This window comes from Nesoenas mayeri (assembly GCF_963082525.1).
Source record: "Nesoenas mayeri genome assembly, chromosome: 4".
In the NCBI taxonomy this organism is placed as follows: Eukaryota; Metazoa; Chordata; class Aves; order Columbiformes; family Columbidae; genus Nesoenas; species Nesoenas mayeri.
Window position 1 is genome coordinate 54,528,042 of NC_137540.1, and position 18,397 is coordinate 54,546,438.

The 18,397-nt window shown below is 34.9% G+C and overlaps 1 protein-coding gene across 1 annotated transcript; it reads right to left on the bottom strand.

Moving 5' to 3' along the window:
* Nucleotides 1-1,530: 1,530 nt before the first annotated feature.
* On the bottom strand, nt 1,531-17,760 carry DTHD1 (death domain containing 1; the record flags this gene model as incomplete). Its single annotated transcript, XM_080343863.1, has 9 exons — nt 1,531-1,820; nt 2,421-2,478; nt 8,939-9,183; nt 10,529-10,818; nt 11,817-11,981; nt 14,144-14,388; nt 15,317-15,496; nt 16,123-16,447; nt 16,949-17,760. Coding segments are annotated over 9 exons (2,610 nt in total), but the record flags the coding sequence as incomplete, so codon positions are not given.
* Nucleotides 17,761-18,397: the final 637 nt, after the last annotated feature.

Consider the following 18,397-nt stretch of genomic DNA (forward strand, 5'->3'; position numbering starts at 1 on the left):
CTCATATATTCTGTCTTGCAATTAAACAATGATAATCCTACAGGATGAGATTTACTGAATAGAATAATCAAACTAATTAATACCACTCCTCTTTATCTTTTGCAATATAGTTTACTCATTTATAGTAGTGATTTGGAAATGTTGTAAATATATGATCACTGAAAAGAAAATATCCAGACTAATAATATGTATCACAATCAAGATTTGTCAGCAAGACATACAGGGATTGCAAATAGTCTAAATACTAATAAAGTCTAGATTAATAACATTTAGATTAATATTTAAATTTTACATTATATTATTAAAGTGGTGAGGAGAGGGATTGAAAGCATAAAATAATTGGTGCATTGAATCCGAAAGACTAACAATAACTAAAAGCTAAGTATGCACAGGTGGGCTTGAAGAAACAGCTGCATCTGTTGCACATTACTGGAACAGTAGGGAAATCGCACAAATGTGACAGCCTATGTAATCACAAATTGATATTTGTGCATGCAAATACCAAGCAGTCAACTTTCTCCCAGAAGTGTGTGATTCACTGGCCCTTGTCAACTACTTTGAACCTTTAAGAGAAATCTCAGTTTAGCATTTAGAGCAAATTTTGGTGTCTTGTATGAAGTGAACTGCAATATAGCAGAAAGTAACAGAAGACTGGAAATTAGAATATTATTTCAGTAGAATTACATTTATAAAAGTCCAACCCTTCTATTTCTCTGACTTTTAAAAATTAAGGTAGTCTTACTTTGCATTCTGGAAACAAATGAACTTTTAGGGATTAGAATACATGGCTGAAGACTGCACAAATACACCCGGTTTACCATCGATACCTTCAATACAATAACTCAGTATAATCAATAAAATAAGGAGAAATACTCCTTTTTCTAAATTTGATGACAACCTTAAAAAAAATAAAGTTACCATGATAGATAATTCAGTAAATTCTGATTAGATGTTCACATGTGGTAGCACTGAAATTTGCTATGACATTCACAAGGATAAAAAGCATTCACTGAGAATATAGAAGTCAGGATTAATTACTAACAAACCTGAAAGTAACAAGAAATTTCCCCTGTGCATCATAATGATCTATTATGCTTTTTTCTGAAGAATCTGGTAGCTGTTATTACTGGATATAGAGTAATCCATATATCATGGAATTATTCATATGATTTTGATAAAGCATATTGAATAATTCCTAGTGTTTAAAGTATGCAGAAATATGATTCTATGTCAACTGAGTATGGTATGTACAAACAATTGAAGTCCTTAGAAACCTATGCAGACCAGTCTAGAATTCTTCATGTCTACATTTTCAGAATCTCACTTCTCCACAGGATAAATGTTCGCTTTTAGCAAGCAAGGACATTGCTATTATACTTTGCTTTAGTGAAGCAGGTTGCAATGCAACAAGTAAATAAGCAGTCTGATCCCTTACTGGTATCCTTGTCAGTTATTCTTCCAAAAATATCACAGAACATTTGCACCTTTCAACAACAAGAGAAATTGGGCTGTTAGTTGCCAGTGATTCTGTCAAGTGAACACTTTATTTTGCCACTTAAATTGAAGTTCTTCTGAAAGATCACTTCTGCCACTCTTCCGCAAATAGCGAGACAGGAGCTGCTGTTTATTAGCGGACCTTGGAAGGGTCCTTTTCCAGCAGCAAAGCAGCTCGTAGATCTGGTGTGTTAGATTATCAGGGCACTTCAGCTTAACAAGCTGAAATACGCTTCGCCGAACAGGTAAGCACAAAGAAAGTAATGATGTATTATCTTCTGCAAGCTCTTCTGCAAGCCAACATAGCAAGTTGTCCCACAGGGCCTCTGAAGGACAAAAAATAGTAAATTAAGAGCATTATTTTTCTGCTATGTAAATCTTTCTTTTGAAAAGCTTTCTAAACCTGAAGGCTCAGTGGGTGAACTCCCCAGCCGAATATGGTTTGTTTTTTATTTTAATGGAAACAACATCAGTTCTTACTTCTAACGCAATTTTTGATAACTGTAGTGTGACATGAAGTTAATTTAGTCAAGGGCAGATACAGCAACGGTCTATAAATTTGGGAACTGCAAGGGGAACGCTAGCAATAAAATAAAAGGGTTTGGGTATGTCCTATAACTAATACATCACTTATCTTGGAGCTTTCCAGTACAGACTGCATTTCCTTCTACAGAGAATTATATGCCATTCAAGCACCTCACTACAACATTTTCTTAGAAGAACGTTTGCATTTCCTGGTAAATAGATCATCCTTTTTTTTTTTTTTTTTTTCCTTTTAATATCTTTTAACGCATTAACTACTTTGATTCCTGAATATGGCATTTTAGAATGTCAGTTACAACTGAAACAAGTCTTGGCATTTAAAAAAACTAGCAAATATAACTATTATTTATATTGATATTATTATATTATGTGTGTGTTCTTACCTGATGAATCAGAAGAAATTCTTTTTGTGCTTCGTGGACGGTTTATCATCTTTTCACGCTATCAAAGAAAATGTGTTGAGGAAAGAGAAATGACTAAAATGAGTAAGGGATGAGGTATAGGATATGGGAGTGGATTGCAGTAAATCCACATTTAAAATTGGTTCTACCTACATATAGGATTTGTGTCATTATTGAAAACCATTTAACACCATCAGTAGGTAAAAAGCAGTATACACCTATTAAAATAATGAAACTAAGTCTGTTTATACCAGATGGATATTTATTGCATCTTATTAAAAAGTTAATAATTCATGCAATTTTCAAATGTTTGATCAGTAATATTATGTCATATCTGGTATATAGAAACTAGGTGTACAGAAAATCCGTATGGAACCTTCCTTCATACATGAAATGGATTTTAAGTTTGAATACTGCATTAACTTTGCTTTGCTCTCTCTGTGTTCTTACTACAACTGTGTGCATACCACACTATATCAAGGAAAATAACAGTTTCTAGGTATGTAGTAGCTGTTCTTAGGTTTATGAATCTGTACCTATAGTTATTCATTTTACATATATCAACTTTTGATTATAAATCACTAAAAATCATCAGAATTCAAAAGACAAGTTCCATTAGCATGCACAGAGTTCTTTCTCTGAACACTGGAGAAAAGTAAAAAAAATACTTTGTCCTTTTCTCCCTATGGCTGAGAAAGAAGAAAGTCTTGTGGCCTTTATTGTTGTTTCCTACTCCATATAGAACAAGAAATTACTTCTTATATAAGCACTAAGCACAAGAAGAGATTAATTTGTATCAAGTGAAGTTCAGCTCTTTTTTTTGTTAAATGCTGTAATTTTCCTCCTCTTTTAGTGCTCATGTGACTTTTGTCACACATTCAGTCATATTACCTTTCAATTTATGCAAAGCTTTCCCTGTGAGACTTGCTCCAGGTTTATTAACTGAGTTTGTTTCCTCCATTTGTGAATTAAGAGCATGAAACTCTGACTGGATAAATTATTTTATTCTTCCTGCTGGGCATACTGAGCCAGAGCCTTGCTGAGCTTATCTTAAATACTTTCCTAATAGAGACTTTATATATGGTTTAGTATTTGGAGTGTTTCATATGTATTGAGCTACATATCCAAAAGGTGAAAATAACTATTACCTCTTCACCTGTGGATCAAACATATTTTCATCAGCCACCTTGGTCGACAGTTTAAGTGTGCACAGTATGCACATTAGACACACTGTGTGGCAGAGCAAAACCATCCTGGGCTGTACTCATCTGTACTCATCTGCAGATCTGTACCTACCTTGTCTTGTCTCCTTTCACAGCTATTCAGTTACTGGACGTGCACTAGTGAGAAGATAGCATAATGTGGCTGAAAAGCTCTCAAAGGGAACATAAAGCTCTTCCAGAAGGGGGCATTGTTTTTCTTCCAAGACTCAGCTTTCTTTGGCTTTGTTTAATTACACTTTTATATTTAAACTTATTTTCATTTATTAATGAGAATTTAGCACCTCAAAGGTCTGTATTAGATTTTCAACGTTATTGTGGATGAACTCAGTTACCCACGCATTGACTTTAACCTGAACCACTTTATGCTACTTAATGTTAAAATAGTAGTAAAATGATAAGAATTGAAAATGAGTATTGTCTAGAAATAGTGTAATGATATACAATGCATTAGATCTAAAACATTAAATCTGCATTTAAAGATTAAATATCTGTGGTGAAGCGCTAAATTCAACCCATGGTTCAGCTGTGCTGGCATGTGGCCCCACTGTTCTGGCTGACAGCATAAGTAAAATACTCTCAGTGGGCAAAGCAGTTTTCTACTCTGGGAGACCCTTCAATTAGCTAAGCAACTGCCTTTCTGAAGCAGAGGATCACATGCTATTTTGTTGTTAGACAGTCATTAAACATAAAACGTCAGCAGAATAGTAATTTGATAATGATTGTATCTAGTACAACAAACTCTTTCTGCAAAGCATTCTGATTTCAGCCAATAACACTGAAGTACTCTGTCAAATGGCCCTCGCAGACATGACCAGACTCTAGTAGCATATCAAACAGGAAAGGCAGAAAAGGAGAAATTAACCTTTTAAACTCTTTAGCCCAGTTTCACGTAAATATGACTGCTTTGAAATCAGTAGAAATATCACTGATGTGCCCACATATACTTGATATCAGAACCTAATCCACTGTATTTAACCTGCATTGAAAACAACAGGTTTGATCAACCCATGTTTTCTAAGGCTGAGGAAATGAAAGCTCCATAAATAGTAATTGTTAGCAAAGATCAGCTTACTTCTGTAGAAATGTAGCATGTTTAAACTAATAACTGATGTGAATGGTTCTAATTTTATCATCTCAGGGCAAAGCGGGGCCAGGGAAGGAGGAAGAAGTGCCAAAGCTTCATTTCATTTCACTGAGAAAATTTCTATTGTTACTGGCAACACCGAGTGTTGTGTTCTCTTGTGTATTACAACTAATCTGCTAAGGTGATTAAACTAATCTTAAGATATTTATTAACTCAATGAAGTAGTAGAAATGTAAATAGTTTTTGCTGGTTTTGCCCTGCATTTACTGTTATTTTGGGGATTTTATTCCCAAGCCCTGAAAAGTTCTCACAGAATACTGGAAGGAAGTAAGAAGTCCATCAACAAGGCTGCAACTTAGAGTCAATTAATTACTACATGAGAGCCTTACTGTGACAACTGGAATTGTGTAAGCAACTATGTTAGTGTGAGCAATACTATAAACAACTCAGCATTATCAATATGTCAGATATGAACACTGAGCATTATGTTTTGATATGTTTGTGAGATTTGTGGCAGCTTAATTGCTGTACTATAGTAACAGACGTGATAGAAACTAGCAGAGTTGAAGGATCATTGCTTGGGTGTATGTCTACACACATGAGTGTGATCAGGTAGTTTTAGGTACTTTGGCAATACATATTAAAAACATCAGCATGTGACTAATTATGGACAGTGCCAGTCTCAGTTCATATTACATGAACATTAGCACGAGACTTGTACTTTAATGAAGTGGTAAATAACAGTTACATTTGACAAATGGCTGGTATAGTAGTTTATATAACTAGTGCAATAAATTTCTCCATAACTGTGTTTTCTCATCCAGTTTTAACCATTTCCTTCCATTTCTTGTACCCATTAGAAAGTCCACCTAAATGTGAAGATATATATGATTCAAATATGTTGATCAGATCATGGACAGCAAAAACAGGATAAAAGTTCTTATGTTAATTTTTCTGTCAGTGCTTTCATCGTTAATAATTTTAGAACACCTAATAAGATATGGTAAGTAATTAGGATTTCCTTTTCATTGCTATGGCTTTTAATTGCATCTGGATCATTATGTCTCTCTTCCAGTCAATTTATTCTCTAGCTCAAACACATTTTTAGCTGCTGCAAATATCATATGAAAAAGAGTTCACCTTCTGATTATTTTTGTACGTAAAATGTATGTTATTTTATATTACTGGTTACACCTTCCACATGCCAATATTCTGGCATCCCATGAAAGAGGACATAATAATTCCTTTCGCAGTTCCTCCATAATATTCATAAGTGCATACAGTGTTCCAACTTGTCAAAACTGCCTGCAGTGTTGTCATCAAGGTATTGTCTTCCTACCTAGAACCATTCCATATTTCTGATCATCTTCTTTCTTTCCTTTTCTTCTAAATCCTCCTACTGAGTTGCATGACTGAAACTGCAGAGTGCAGTCATGATGTGGATGCCTCATAGATATATGCTATAATCTTGTTTTCATTTTTGTTATTTAATAATTTGGGACATTCAACTTATTTGCTGCTGAATGCTCTGGAAGTTTTCAGAGAGCAAAATGACTAAAGATATTTTTTTTCATGGTAATTTGGAGTCTATCAGTACAAAATCAGATGTGTTTTATACTTCCATCTCAACAAAACCTCAAAAAAAAAAAAAAAACTCAAAAAAACAATCAACCATTGGAATAATCTCCCCAGGGAAGTGGTGGATTCCCCAACATTGGTCACTTTTAAGATTCAGCTGGACAAGGGTGCTGGACCATCTTGTCTAGAGCATGCTTTGCCAAGAAAGTTTGGACCAGATGATCCTTGTGGTCCCTTCCAACCTGATATTCTATGACTCATACTCTGTGACTCTTGATAGACAACTTTAGTGCTCTGAATATTTTGTACTGTCATCACACTTAACACTTAATTATTCAAAAGTTTCTGATGAATATGTTAGCATGGATGTGTGTGGGACTTTATTGCTTCGTTTGAGAAAATTAAAGAGAACATTTTTTGCTCTTAAAATTTCCGTGAGTTGGTTCAATATGGAATTCAAGCTTTACTTGACTGGAAGAAGGTATGAAGAACAAAACAGAGAACAAAATTATAACTTTGTGTTAATGAATGTTACATACCAATAGACAGTGTTATGGGTGAAAATACCATTTGCTTTGTGTATTTATATGCCAATAGTATTTGTTGTATTTATGTATGTATATGTTGTATTTAATTTACTGATTATTTACTGAAGTCAAATAATCAGCTTTTATATTTTTTCAAAAAGATGGCAACTAAACTAGCTAAATTAATTATGAATATTTCTTCTCTATCAAAAAACGTGACTTCAGGTATTACCAATTTAAAATTATTACTCTGGATGGATGGAAGATGGATCAAAAAGTAGGAGGGTTCACCAACTATAGCAAAGTATAACATTTTGTGTACAAAGATGACTTGTAACATAAGGGAAGATGTTATTTTCATGCATCATTCTGTAGAGAGGTTTTCATTCTGTGCAAGATAGAAAATACAAATCACAATATGCAAATGTTTTCAAGCATTTCAGTCACTTTTTTTTTTTTTTTTCCTAATGAAGATTATGGCTCTTTGAAATGCTCCTCCAGAAGCAAAAGAAAAATTATTTTTGAGATGCTGCAACACTGATTTTCTGAAGTGATATAATAACTCTGTCTCTCTCCTTAGACTCTTTGTATATCAAACTGTGATCCTCTGTGATTGAACTGATTCAGTTGAAAGTATAGATGTAGAAAAGCTATTCTCAAAAGTTATCATCATTCCTGAGGTTTGACTTAATTTCTGGTTTCTAATTTACAAGCAATGATCATATTATACAGTTCCTCTGTTTATTTCCATTTAAATTAGTAGGTTGCCTGGGTGCTACTGTGTACTTACATATATTATATATTCCTATACATTTATAAAGATTGGCCAGACTTTAAGATCTAAGCCACATTGGGAAAGAAGAAACATGGCCTTAAATTAGTAGGAGAAAAGGAGTAGTCAGAAGTATTTGTTTTGAAAAGTCTAAATAGAACATTTAAGGACTAATATGTATAGCAGTAGACCATATATGCCAACGTAAATCTAAGATACTTGGTAATTATCTTTGTGGTTTAGCACAAATGCTGTTTAGTCCTTTAAATTTTATTCTTATTATGCAATAAGATTAAATAAAAAGAAACAATGGGATGGAAGCTAGGCAGGTGGGTGGAAGAAACGTGATGCTAAGGGTGTGGCACAGATTGCTGGTTTTTTGGTGGGTTTTGTTTGTTTGTTTTATTTTGCTTTTTAATTATCTCACTTGATGTCAAGAGTTTGCATTTCCCACTCTGTGAACACTGCCCACGGGATGCTAGCCCTGTGAAAAGGCCAAGTGCTTGAAAGCATGTGATTCTCTGAAGAAAACTTACATTTTATATGGAGTTAGTCACTAAAAGATCTGTTCTTAATTCTTAATTTTTACTTGGCATAGTGGAGATGAGAGAGAAATCAAGAGCTATACTTAAGAAACAAAAGATGTATATGGAGGTGATAGCTTAAGGAAAAGTGAAGTTAACCGAATTTAAAAAAAAAAGATGCTACTGCTTGTCACCAGAGATTTAGACCAAGTGTTACAGTACATATTTTGATATTAAAATGTATGCAAATTTGATAACAGTAGTCTAGCAGCAACATTTTGTACAATATAGGGTGCTCATACCTAAGCTCCTTGAAAAGATTACAATGAGATTTCACTGCAGGAATACTAATTTATGTCAAAATAGTTTTCGCCAGAGATAGAGACAATTGGCCACGTGGCTATATTGGAGACGCTTATCAGGCACTACAGGAGAAAGTGTTTACATGAACCATTTAATGGTACTGCTATTTGCAGTTCCCAAGACGAAGATACAAGATGTATATAACTAAAACTTAAGTAACAATTTCTTAGGGCCATACCATCTGAGGAGAGCAAATGTGTGAAAAACTGCTGCTAAACTTTTTTTTTCCCATGCTTGGATGAGGGTTCCTCTCACCTGCTGAGAGAAATTATGAGGGTTTCTGCACATTGCTGTTGGACCAGAAGTGCTCCATCAGTGAGTCCTGTGTGCATCTGTATAGCAAAAATCATACCAAGATCCTCTTGCCTAATAAACATGTGGTAAGAGAAGAAGAGAAAAATCTCTAACATTATCAAATGAGAAACCCACCTTTGGTAACGTTAGTGCTAATTTACACAGTGGAGACTGGTGTTGATATTCACCACATAGCAAGGGTTGTTCCCATTTCTTGGTTATCATATCTCTGGTAATTTTATAAAACACTGCTGTTCCTTTGTAATGAGGTGAGCTGTGGTTACCATATTCATCCACTTCTTTAATTTGAAGTTCCAGCCTAGGTTTTCTTTGTGAATGAAAAATCAGCCTGTAGAATTTTGCAAAATCTTTTCCATTCTCTGCAGTTCATACAAAAAAACAAACAACAAAAAGCACCACACACAGAAAAGCAAATACCAAAAAATTATACTGTATTTAAAAGGGTAACATCTAAAATAATTCATTAGGGTGAGTCAAATAGAGCTAATCACATAACATTCAGTTGTTCTTTATCATTACTGTTACTTTATATTGAATATCTGAGGTTCAAACATTTCTGCCAGGCTGCTTCAGTAGTTGAAATGTCTTCATACTTAGCTGTCTTAGCCTCTGAATTGTTGGCATAAAGAACAAGTGGTGGAGGCTGTGCTACAAGTTGAAAAGTAAGGAGTGGGGGACAGAAGGCGATGAAGTACGTAACACACAGAGAAATAAAAATAAAATGGTGTTGTGAATGGAAATAGAAGTGTATACTTTCTGGTTATTTAGGATGGATGTCTATCCGTAACAAAATGAATGGGGGCAGAGAAGTAGGTGCATTTTTAGGATTTGTAATTCCGTTTTAATTGATACATCTATAACACTACTCTTTACATAGATAAGCAGACATTGCTTGGGGGCTGGAGGCTTCTCTTTCTGAAGAATAATCCTTTCTTTAGGGTGAACAGAGTTTTCAATGGGAGAGTTTATGTATTTATGTTCAGAGGGCCCAGTATATATTAATTCTTTCCAAAACTGACAGAAGACACTGTACATAATTTTGTGTAAAATATTTTCTGAGGCTTCTTACCTGTCTTTAAGCAAATCCCTGAATAGTGGCAGCCACTGCATGGAATTTTTGAGGCTGCTAATAGAAACAGCCTAATAGCTCTCATCACCTCAATTCATAGTGTAACTCACAAAACCCAATATTGTGCCCTGGATTGCAGCATTTAATCTTACTTTAAGTGAATTTCAACTGATAAAATAGCAGACTATTTCTCTTTTGTTTGGAATCTGTTTAATGCCTATCAAATGTCCTGTTTAATTCCTATCAAAACTTCTTGATATCAAAACCCCATTGATGGAATCCTGTCCTTTTGAAATATAAGATGAAATACCAGCAGTTTCTGAGGGAACAGGTTGCACAGAATGGCAGAGATTGGAAGAGATCTCTGAAGATCAGCTTGTCTAACCCCTATGGTCAAGCAAGGTCATCTAGAGCAGGTTGCTCGGGATATTTTTCTTGTAATACATTTTATTTTTCAGTGAGAGCTGTTTCCCATGTAGTTCCATGCACCTATCATTTACAAGAAATAAAACACTGAAATGTGCTAAATGTGCTGTGACTAACCACAATCTACTAATGCTCGTATATGGTATTTCTGAACAGCTGAGGTGATTGATAATGTTCATCCAGATGCATGTATTAATTAATTACCTTACCTGAAGCAGAAATATTGCCTCTAAATCTAAAATGAATCTGCTCTCCTTCTCTTAATGAGAACTGCTGTGTAGGTTCTGGGGGTCCAAAGTAGCCCTCCTCATGGAGATTTTGAAGTTCCCATGTCAATTCTTTGGATGCAGATAGCAAAACTACTATTTTATATGGGTTTTCTCTTTTCCGATACAGTATCACATTAGCCATTGTGCTATAAACAGCTTCTTCTAGAGCCTGAGCAAAGAGGAGAAGATATGTGTTCTCCAGGAGGAACGAAAGGCGAATAACAACAAAGCTGTATTAAGAAAAAAAAAAATTCAAGAAAATGAATATATCTATCTTAAATAATTTTATCAACTGCTAACAATTTATTATGCAAAATAACAAAAGGCACTCCCGTCCCTGTATGTGACAACTCCACAGTTCACACCATGTGTCTGAGGGTGTTGACCAGTCTCTTCTTGAACACTGTCAGGCCTGGGGCTGTGACACCTCCCTGGGGAGCCTGTTCCAGTGCTCCATCACCCTCTGGGTGAAGAGCCTTTTCCTAATGTCCAACCTAAACCTTCCCTGGCACATCTTCCTGCCATTCCCTTGGATTCTGTCATTGCTCACTAAAGAGAAGAGTTCAGCGCCTGCCCTTCCTCCTTCTCTTGTGAGGAAGCTGTAGACCGTGATGATGTCTCCCCTTAGTCTCCTCCAGGCTGAAAAAAAACTACTAACTTTAGCTGCTTCTCATAATGGCTTCCTCTCCAAACCCTTCACCAACTTCACAGCCCTCTTCTGGACACTCTTCAGTAGCTTTATATCTTTTTTCATACTGTGGCATCTAGAACTGCACACAGTGCTGCAGGTGAGGCCACATCCAGCCTGGCCTTGACTGTTTCCAGGACGGGGCATCAAAACAAATACAAATTTTAGATGAAAATAAGATAATATTTCCTAATGAGACATTGAAAAAAAAAAATTAAAAAATATGGTTTTGCAGTACTAAATCCCAGCTAAATTCCATTTTCAAATAAAGATTAATATCTGCATTTCCTGTTTCAAGTTTTGTAGATATTGCATTGTGTACAGTCTATAGATGAAAAAAAATATTTTTAAAAAATTATATTTTCTGTAATTATGAATAACAAATCTAAATGATCTTATACTTTAAAGAGGAATAAAGAGATGCTGGCAAGTTAACAATGAATAGTGGATGATTTCTTAACTTACTAATTTCCATTGATCCATATATTTGGAAGTAAATATTTTAGTAAATAAAAAAATATTGAATTATTAATACATTACCTTTCTAAATGCTCATTTAGTTCAAATGATACAAGCCCATTCCGTGCATTCTGGATAATAACATCATCAAACACCTTCCACCCCTCTTCTTTGTTTCTGTGACCTAATAATTTCAAAGTATCACTGATATTCTCCCCGTATTTTCTCACAGAAGCACTCACAGCCCTGGAAAGCCATGGAATCATAGGAAAACATGTAATGTAAAATATATCCCATAGAAAGAGTATGCTTGCATTTGTAGCTCTGCTTTGTCTTCTGCTTTGCTTGATGACTACGTGTTTTTTTCCCACCTTGCTGAAAATCTGCATCTGGAACTATACTCCAGACTATGGAAGTGATATAATTGTTAAGAGATTTTTAAAAAAATTCTCCAGAAAATGTTTTACAAAAGGGAAAATAACAGTTTCTATCTAAATTAATCTAGTTTGATGTCATTTAATATCATGCACAGTGATTATTATGTCATTTTTAAGTCGTCGGTTTTAAGTGTTTTAAGTCGTTGGTTTTAAGTGTCGGTTTTAAGTCGTTAACCAAGATTTAGATTCTCTAGAATTAGATAGCTAGGCAAAGCAGACAAACTAGCAGATACCTTTTCATCCAGAAGCAAATATTGCTCAATAACCACAAAGGAATTTAGAAAACAAGACAAGACTGCTACCCATTATCTGTTTCAACAAAGAAAATAAAAGTAGTTTCTCTTCAAATCAGGTGATTACATCACACTCATAATCAAGCAACTGTGACATGGCATGCTCTGGCTAATTTATCCTAAGAAATGAAACATGAGGGTTTTGGTTGGTTGGTTGGGGTTTGCTTGTTTGTTTGGGGTTTTTGTTGGTTTTGTTTGTTTATGTTTGTTTGTTGTTGTTTTCGTTTTGTTTTCAGAAAAGCTGATAACTTTGACACACGCCTCTGCTCGACTGTTTTTTAAAACTGGATGTGAATAACCCATTCACCTCAAAAGCACACCCTGCGAACAATCCAAAAAAGAAAATACACCAGACAGGACAGCCTAAGCATTTCTCAAGCAGACAGCCTCAGCCTACATGTAAATAAAGGAAAAGGTTGGCATTGTTTCCTAAGGAATTTGTACAGAAGTAAGTAATCAAGCCAGGGGCTTTTGGTGGATGTGTTTTGACTGAGAATCTAATGTGACATTTAGACTGGTATTAAGAACACAGATGCCATGAGGGTACTGCCATACAATTAAATGCTTCTGGCACAGGAAACGAAATTTGAATCTCCTATAAACTTGTATGGGCACTGTTTCCAGATCTGAAGTTTGTGATAAAGGTGGATTTATAGTCTAAGAGAGCAGTGTGAATGTAAGCTCTTTAAAACATTATCTGAGTTTTTCAGAAATTGAAAGTTAGAATATTGTTTGACTTCTTCATCTATACCTTGCTTTTTTTCAAGTTAATAATACTCTTGGCAAGTAGATGAATTTTGAAAAAGCTAATGTTTAGCACAGTAGAAATAAGCTAACTCTTTAATGATCTAAAGTAAAAGTACTTCAAAGCTGACTCTTGCCCCAAGCTAGTCCCTACTAAGAAATCTCAGTAAGCCTTTCTGAACCTGGAGTAACCCATGGTAACAGAATGATGACAACAATCAAATGATAAGTTCACATTGGTTTTTCTTCCTGCATGAGATGGTAAGAACACCATTTATTATGCTGTCAAAACAGATGAGGTCGGTTTTGACCTTTTTTTCCATCAAAAAGTTTTACCACTGTCCTAACGTTCACAATGGATAAATTTTAACGCATTGCCAGTTAACAACTGAAATGTAGAGATTTGTTCAGATGTCCTTATGTTTTAATGCATTTTAAGACATTCCAAAAGGTCTACGTTTGAGAGATTTTGTAGTGAGTGCTCTAGAAAAATCTGGGCCTTTACCTAATGCAGCAGTTACCACAAAACTGACCTACTCCAAATCATTGTGTCAGAAATTTTGACTCAGGTAGCTATTGGAATGTGTAGAGATCAGAACTTTGAGCAGCTTTGAGATGTGGGTATTCTCTACGTTCAGTGTTTGGCTTTAGAGAAAATGGTTGAACATTTCTTGCTGAAAAAAACTAATACATTTTTCATCCTGACTCCTTATACATCCTTATACATCAAATGTTATGTGAATTTTCCTGGTGAAGCTATAACATAAGAATTGTAGGAATTTGCTCTAGTGTTTCTAACAATGTTTCTAAGTATAGCAGACTGTATTAAAGAACTAACACATTTTTAATACAAAAAAATATTCATCAGTAATTGTTAAAATGAATTTATTTCAATGTTTTGAAAATGCTGAATTAGTAGTGAAGTTGTTCTTACCAAGAATGGTATGCCGTAGCAACCCTCTTTACTGTAGCACCAATGGCTCTCGTATGTTCTGTCTCATCTCCTTGCCTTTTTTTTTCTGGGTTTGGAGGACAGGGTAGAGTAATAGTGACAGAGTTGTTAAATGGTTGGGCTGAAGGATGCTGGACATAAATCAGTGCACTGGTAGATACCACTGAGTGGTACATATCATGTCTTGCTTTCAGTGTCGAAACCAACGATGGTTCAATTGGCTGAACCTAAATATGGAAAGCAATTGTACAATTAATTTTGAATAAACCTTCTCTTACATGCCTGTGATTTTTTGTTTGTTTTGTTTGTTTGTTTGTTTGTTTGTTTATTTTGTGTTTTGTTTTGGTTTGGTTTTTGTTTTGTTGTTTTTTTTTTTTAATAATTTTATTTATCTTTTGGAATCAGATTAGACTATCACAGACATTTTAGGCTCTTCTCTGTAACCCAGGAATAAACCTACCAATGTGTCAGCACTTTATACAATGGACAACCAACTACTTAAATGTCATTGAAAAAATCGAACCTTTACTGACTAAAATATTGTGATTGTTTTGTTCCTGCTTTGTTCCAGAGCTACCTCAGAGTTTGATAATTTTCTAAGGTTTTTCAAATGTGTTTTGTTTGGGAGGTTTGGTTTTATTTTTTTTTTTATCACTGTTAATTTTACCTTCTCTGCACCTCAGAATCAGTGTTTTTATAAAGGAAGGGGGAAACACATCATAACTGAAGCAAATTTTTGAGATTATTCTCACCCTGAAACTAAGAGATTACAAAACCTTCTGTTGCACTGCCTGGTACAAATGATGGAGGTCAGGAGAAAAAAATTGTTCCATTAACTTAAACACTGGGTAAAACAGTTGAAGTTTGGAGTTGATGCTTATGTCATTATTGAAAACAACTGAATTTTCTTATGTTTAAAAAAAAACAAAGTTAGATGGTTCTTCCTTTTGGCTAGACATATCGTTGCCTACTTATGACACTGTGGTTTTAGCAAACTTGACAGGAAACCATTTGCTGTGTATACAGGATGTGGAGCTACAACCAGTTTTCACTTCTAATAGTGGAACAGGTTGCCCTTTAACATTATTGGCACCCTTGCTTCAGAATTGATCAGATAACAACTTCTGGAACAAGTATTGAGTATTTCAAGCTCACCTTTAACTGCATAGGTGCTGGAGAATTGAATGTTCCCGGATGGTAATAGAAAGAGATTCTAGAATCCATGCTCAGCTTTTGTGAGAGTCCTACCTTTGGAACAGTAAATGTTTCTTTTTTTAAGCATGACAACACAGAAAAAACACCCAGCTGATAAACTTTCACTTCTGCAAATGTTTCCTGCACAAAGAGAATGTGAGGTTAGAGCACATTGGAGGGGAAAGAAACTGAGTTCCACAGTGGATTAGCGGTTTGAGAAGGCAACATTATTTCTAGAGCAAGGTGTGAAATTAAAATACATTGACTATTATTGCCACTTGGATGCCCAGTTATCTGGTGATCTCTAGTCATCATGTGATGTCATTAATATTTCAGTGTTAGATTGGGGTGAAATGAAATGAGCTGGTAAACTGGGTGATGAATCTGGATCAACGCAATTCTTCTGCAGTTGAAAAAAAAACCCAAACATCCTCTGTTTCTTTGAGGTGGAGTCTGGACACACAGAATTGTGTTACTTCTCTGTGATCTGAATGCGAAATAATTCCCCTTATGTTTTTACTTTTATCAAATAATGCAATTTGCAAAAATCATGAACCATTACACAGTTATAATCATTGTGGGATCAAGCACTTGCCTGGGTTTTAAATAGAATTATTTCCTGAGAAAGTAGGAAGAAAAGTTCGATTTAACCCCACATAGTGAGCAATGCGGCTTAATAATGAAAACTTTACTAGTATGACTCCACAGAGGCTTAACTGGGAACCTGGAATGATGTTTTTACAGTGCTCAAATAAGAGGTTACCCACCTTATGGTTTCCTTGGTATCCCTCTAAAGAAATAGGAGTTAAGTAGTTTGATTGAAAATTCACATCAGTCACCTTCACCATAATCTCCCGATAATTTCCTCTGAAGTGTGAAGTGAATGGAATTGCAATGTTGATAGGGAAAGGAATTGTTGTCTCATAATCAGAGCATTCAATACTGATGACATTGCTGACCAGCTCCTCAGAATCATCCACCACCAAGGAACTAGTGTCATTGACTATCTTACACTTCAGATTCTCCAAAGCACTTGCAGGGGCTTTAATAAAACAAGCTACTTCATTTTTACCACTGTCTTCCACTAGAAGTCTGGAGAAAAAGAACATAACATGTAACTCTGTGTTTTGGGTGGGGTGATGTCTTGTATTTTTAATTAAATACTATGCTATAATAATTTGCTTCATTGTAGCATAAGCAGATAATTCATAAAAATATATGTTTATGAGTAGAAGGGAAAATAAGGAAAAATATTATGTTTAGCTTGTTTCAGAACAGTTTACAAATTATTATAAAACTGACTTATTGGTGTCCTTTCCTACTGATTTCCAACAATTTGAGAATTGACTGTCCATGACTCAGATCCTCTCTAGCATTAAAAAAAAAATGCACTCAAATAGAAATTTACAGTTTACTTTAGAGCAAATGGAAGATCTTTGTTGCACATACTTAAGTTGTAAACTGCTAATATGTTAAAGCCCAGCAGCTGTTCAATAGATGCATATTGAATTTCTAGGCCCACAGATGTTTATATGTATGCTAATAAGCGATAATTGTGTAAGTCTGTTTCTATAAAGAAGAATACATGCTTACTCTTCGTTCCTCCAGTGCCTAGATTTTTGAACTTCTGAATCATTCATAGAAGGATACACGGGAGTAAGATCATATCTTTGTGCTGCAGTTGTGAAGGTAAGTAGATCCTTCCTACAAGTCTCATTATGTGTTTCCATTTTACTGTCTTCCATTGTTCTTCCATGTTCTTCACTTTCTACCACTTTTGAAAATTCTTTGACTACTGCCTTCTTTACCTGTTCAAAATTATTTGTGACAGTTCTGTCATAAATATCTTTCAATGTCCCAGATAGAACACCTTTGCCACTGCTTGTAAAACCACTTTGAAAAGCCTGTTCTGGAGACTTTTCAGTAACAGAGCTACTTCCATGAGGTTTATCTTTTCTGTTGCAATCTTTTTTCTCTGTAACAGGGTTTGTTAATAGTCTGTGTTCACCATTTTTCTTTTTCATTAGAGATTCCCTCCTAACATCCTGTTCTTGAGCAGATACACCTTCAGCTAACGATGAAACAATATCTTTTTCTGCACTTTCAGTTTCTGTTGGCTGGAACTGATTAATGTTCTGGCTTTCCATCTTGTTCAGGGAAGGAGTTCTTAGGGGTTCCTGACAGGGACTGGAAGATCCTTGCACAGACTCTGTTGCTTCTCCTTCAGGATAACACACATCTGTTTCTCTAGAAGCATTTTGAGCAGTCTGGATCAGAGAATCATCATCTTGTCTGCAGCTAGCAACATAAAATTTATTTTCTGCTTCTTGAAGGTGTGAGACTGTATTTATCAAATAATTCTTCACTTTCTGCAGACAATCTATGATTGCATTGTGCTCTGAGGAAAAAAAAAATTAGTAGTGATCTGAATTTTGCTAAGAAAAGAAAGCCAAAATTGTGAAAACTTATACACATGCTGGATGAATTCCACGTAATTCCATAGTGCCATACAATACATGATGAACAATGTATTTTGTGGCTTCCATTTCATATTTTTACATTTATTTCCAATCTATTTAAGTTAATTTCTGAAGAATTGACTATGGACAAGTACATTGTGTATTTGTTCAAGTACAACTGTGTATTCATTAAAGTACTACTCTCGTAACTCTAATGAACACCTTTCTAGTGATCAGATACTAGCTAAATTCTGACACTCTATCTAAAACATAGAATTGGCAAATAATAGCCAAATCAATCTGAGAAGAGGTTTAAAACTAAACGTTAATTATATATATATATATATATATATATATATCCTGAAATTGAATCCTGCAAGATTCTGGTACATGAGTCTCTAACAAAGCTGTTATACATGGGCTCAATATTAAACATGCTTAGCAGCTTTGACTTTTTATGATGGAGAATAGAGGATAACACAAAACCACCACCATGTGTTCAATACTGAAGTTCAGCAGTTTGTAACATCCAGTTGTAGGAATGATGGAGGTTGCTCTTGCATATAACTAAAAACGCTTGGTG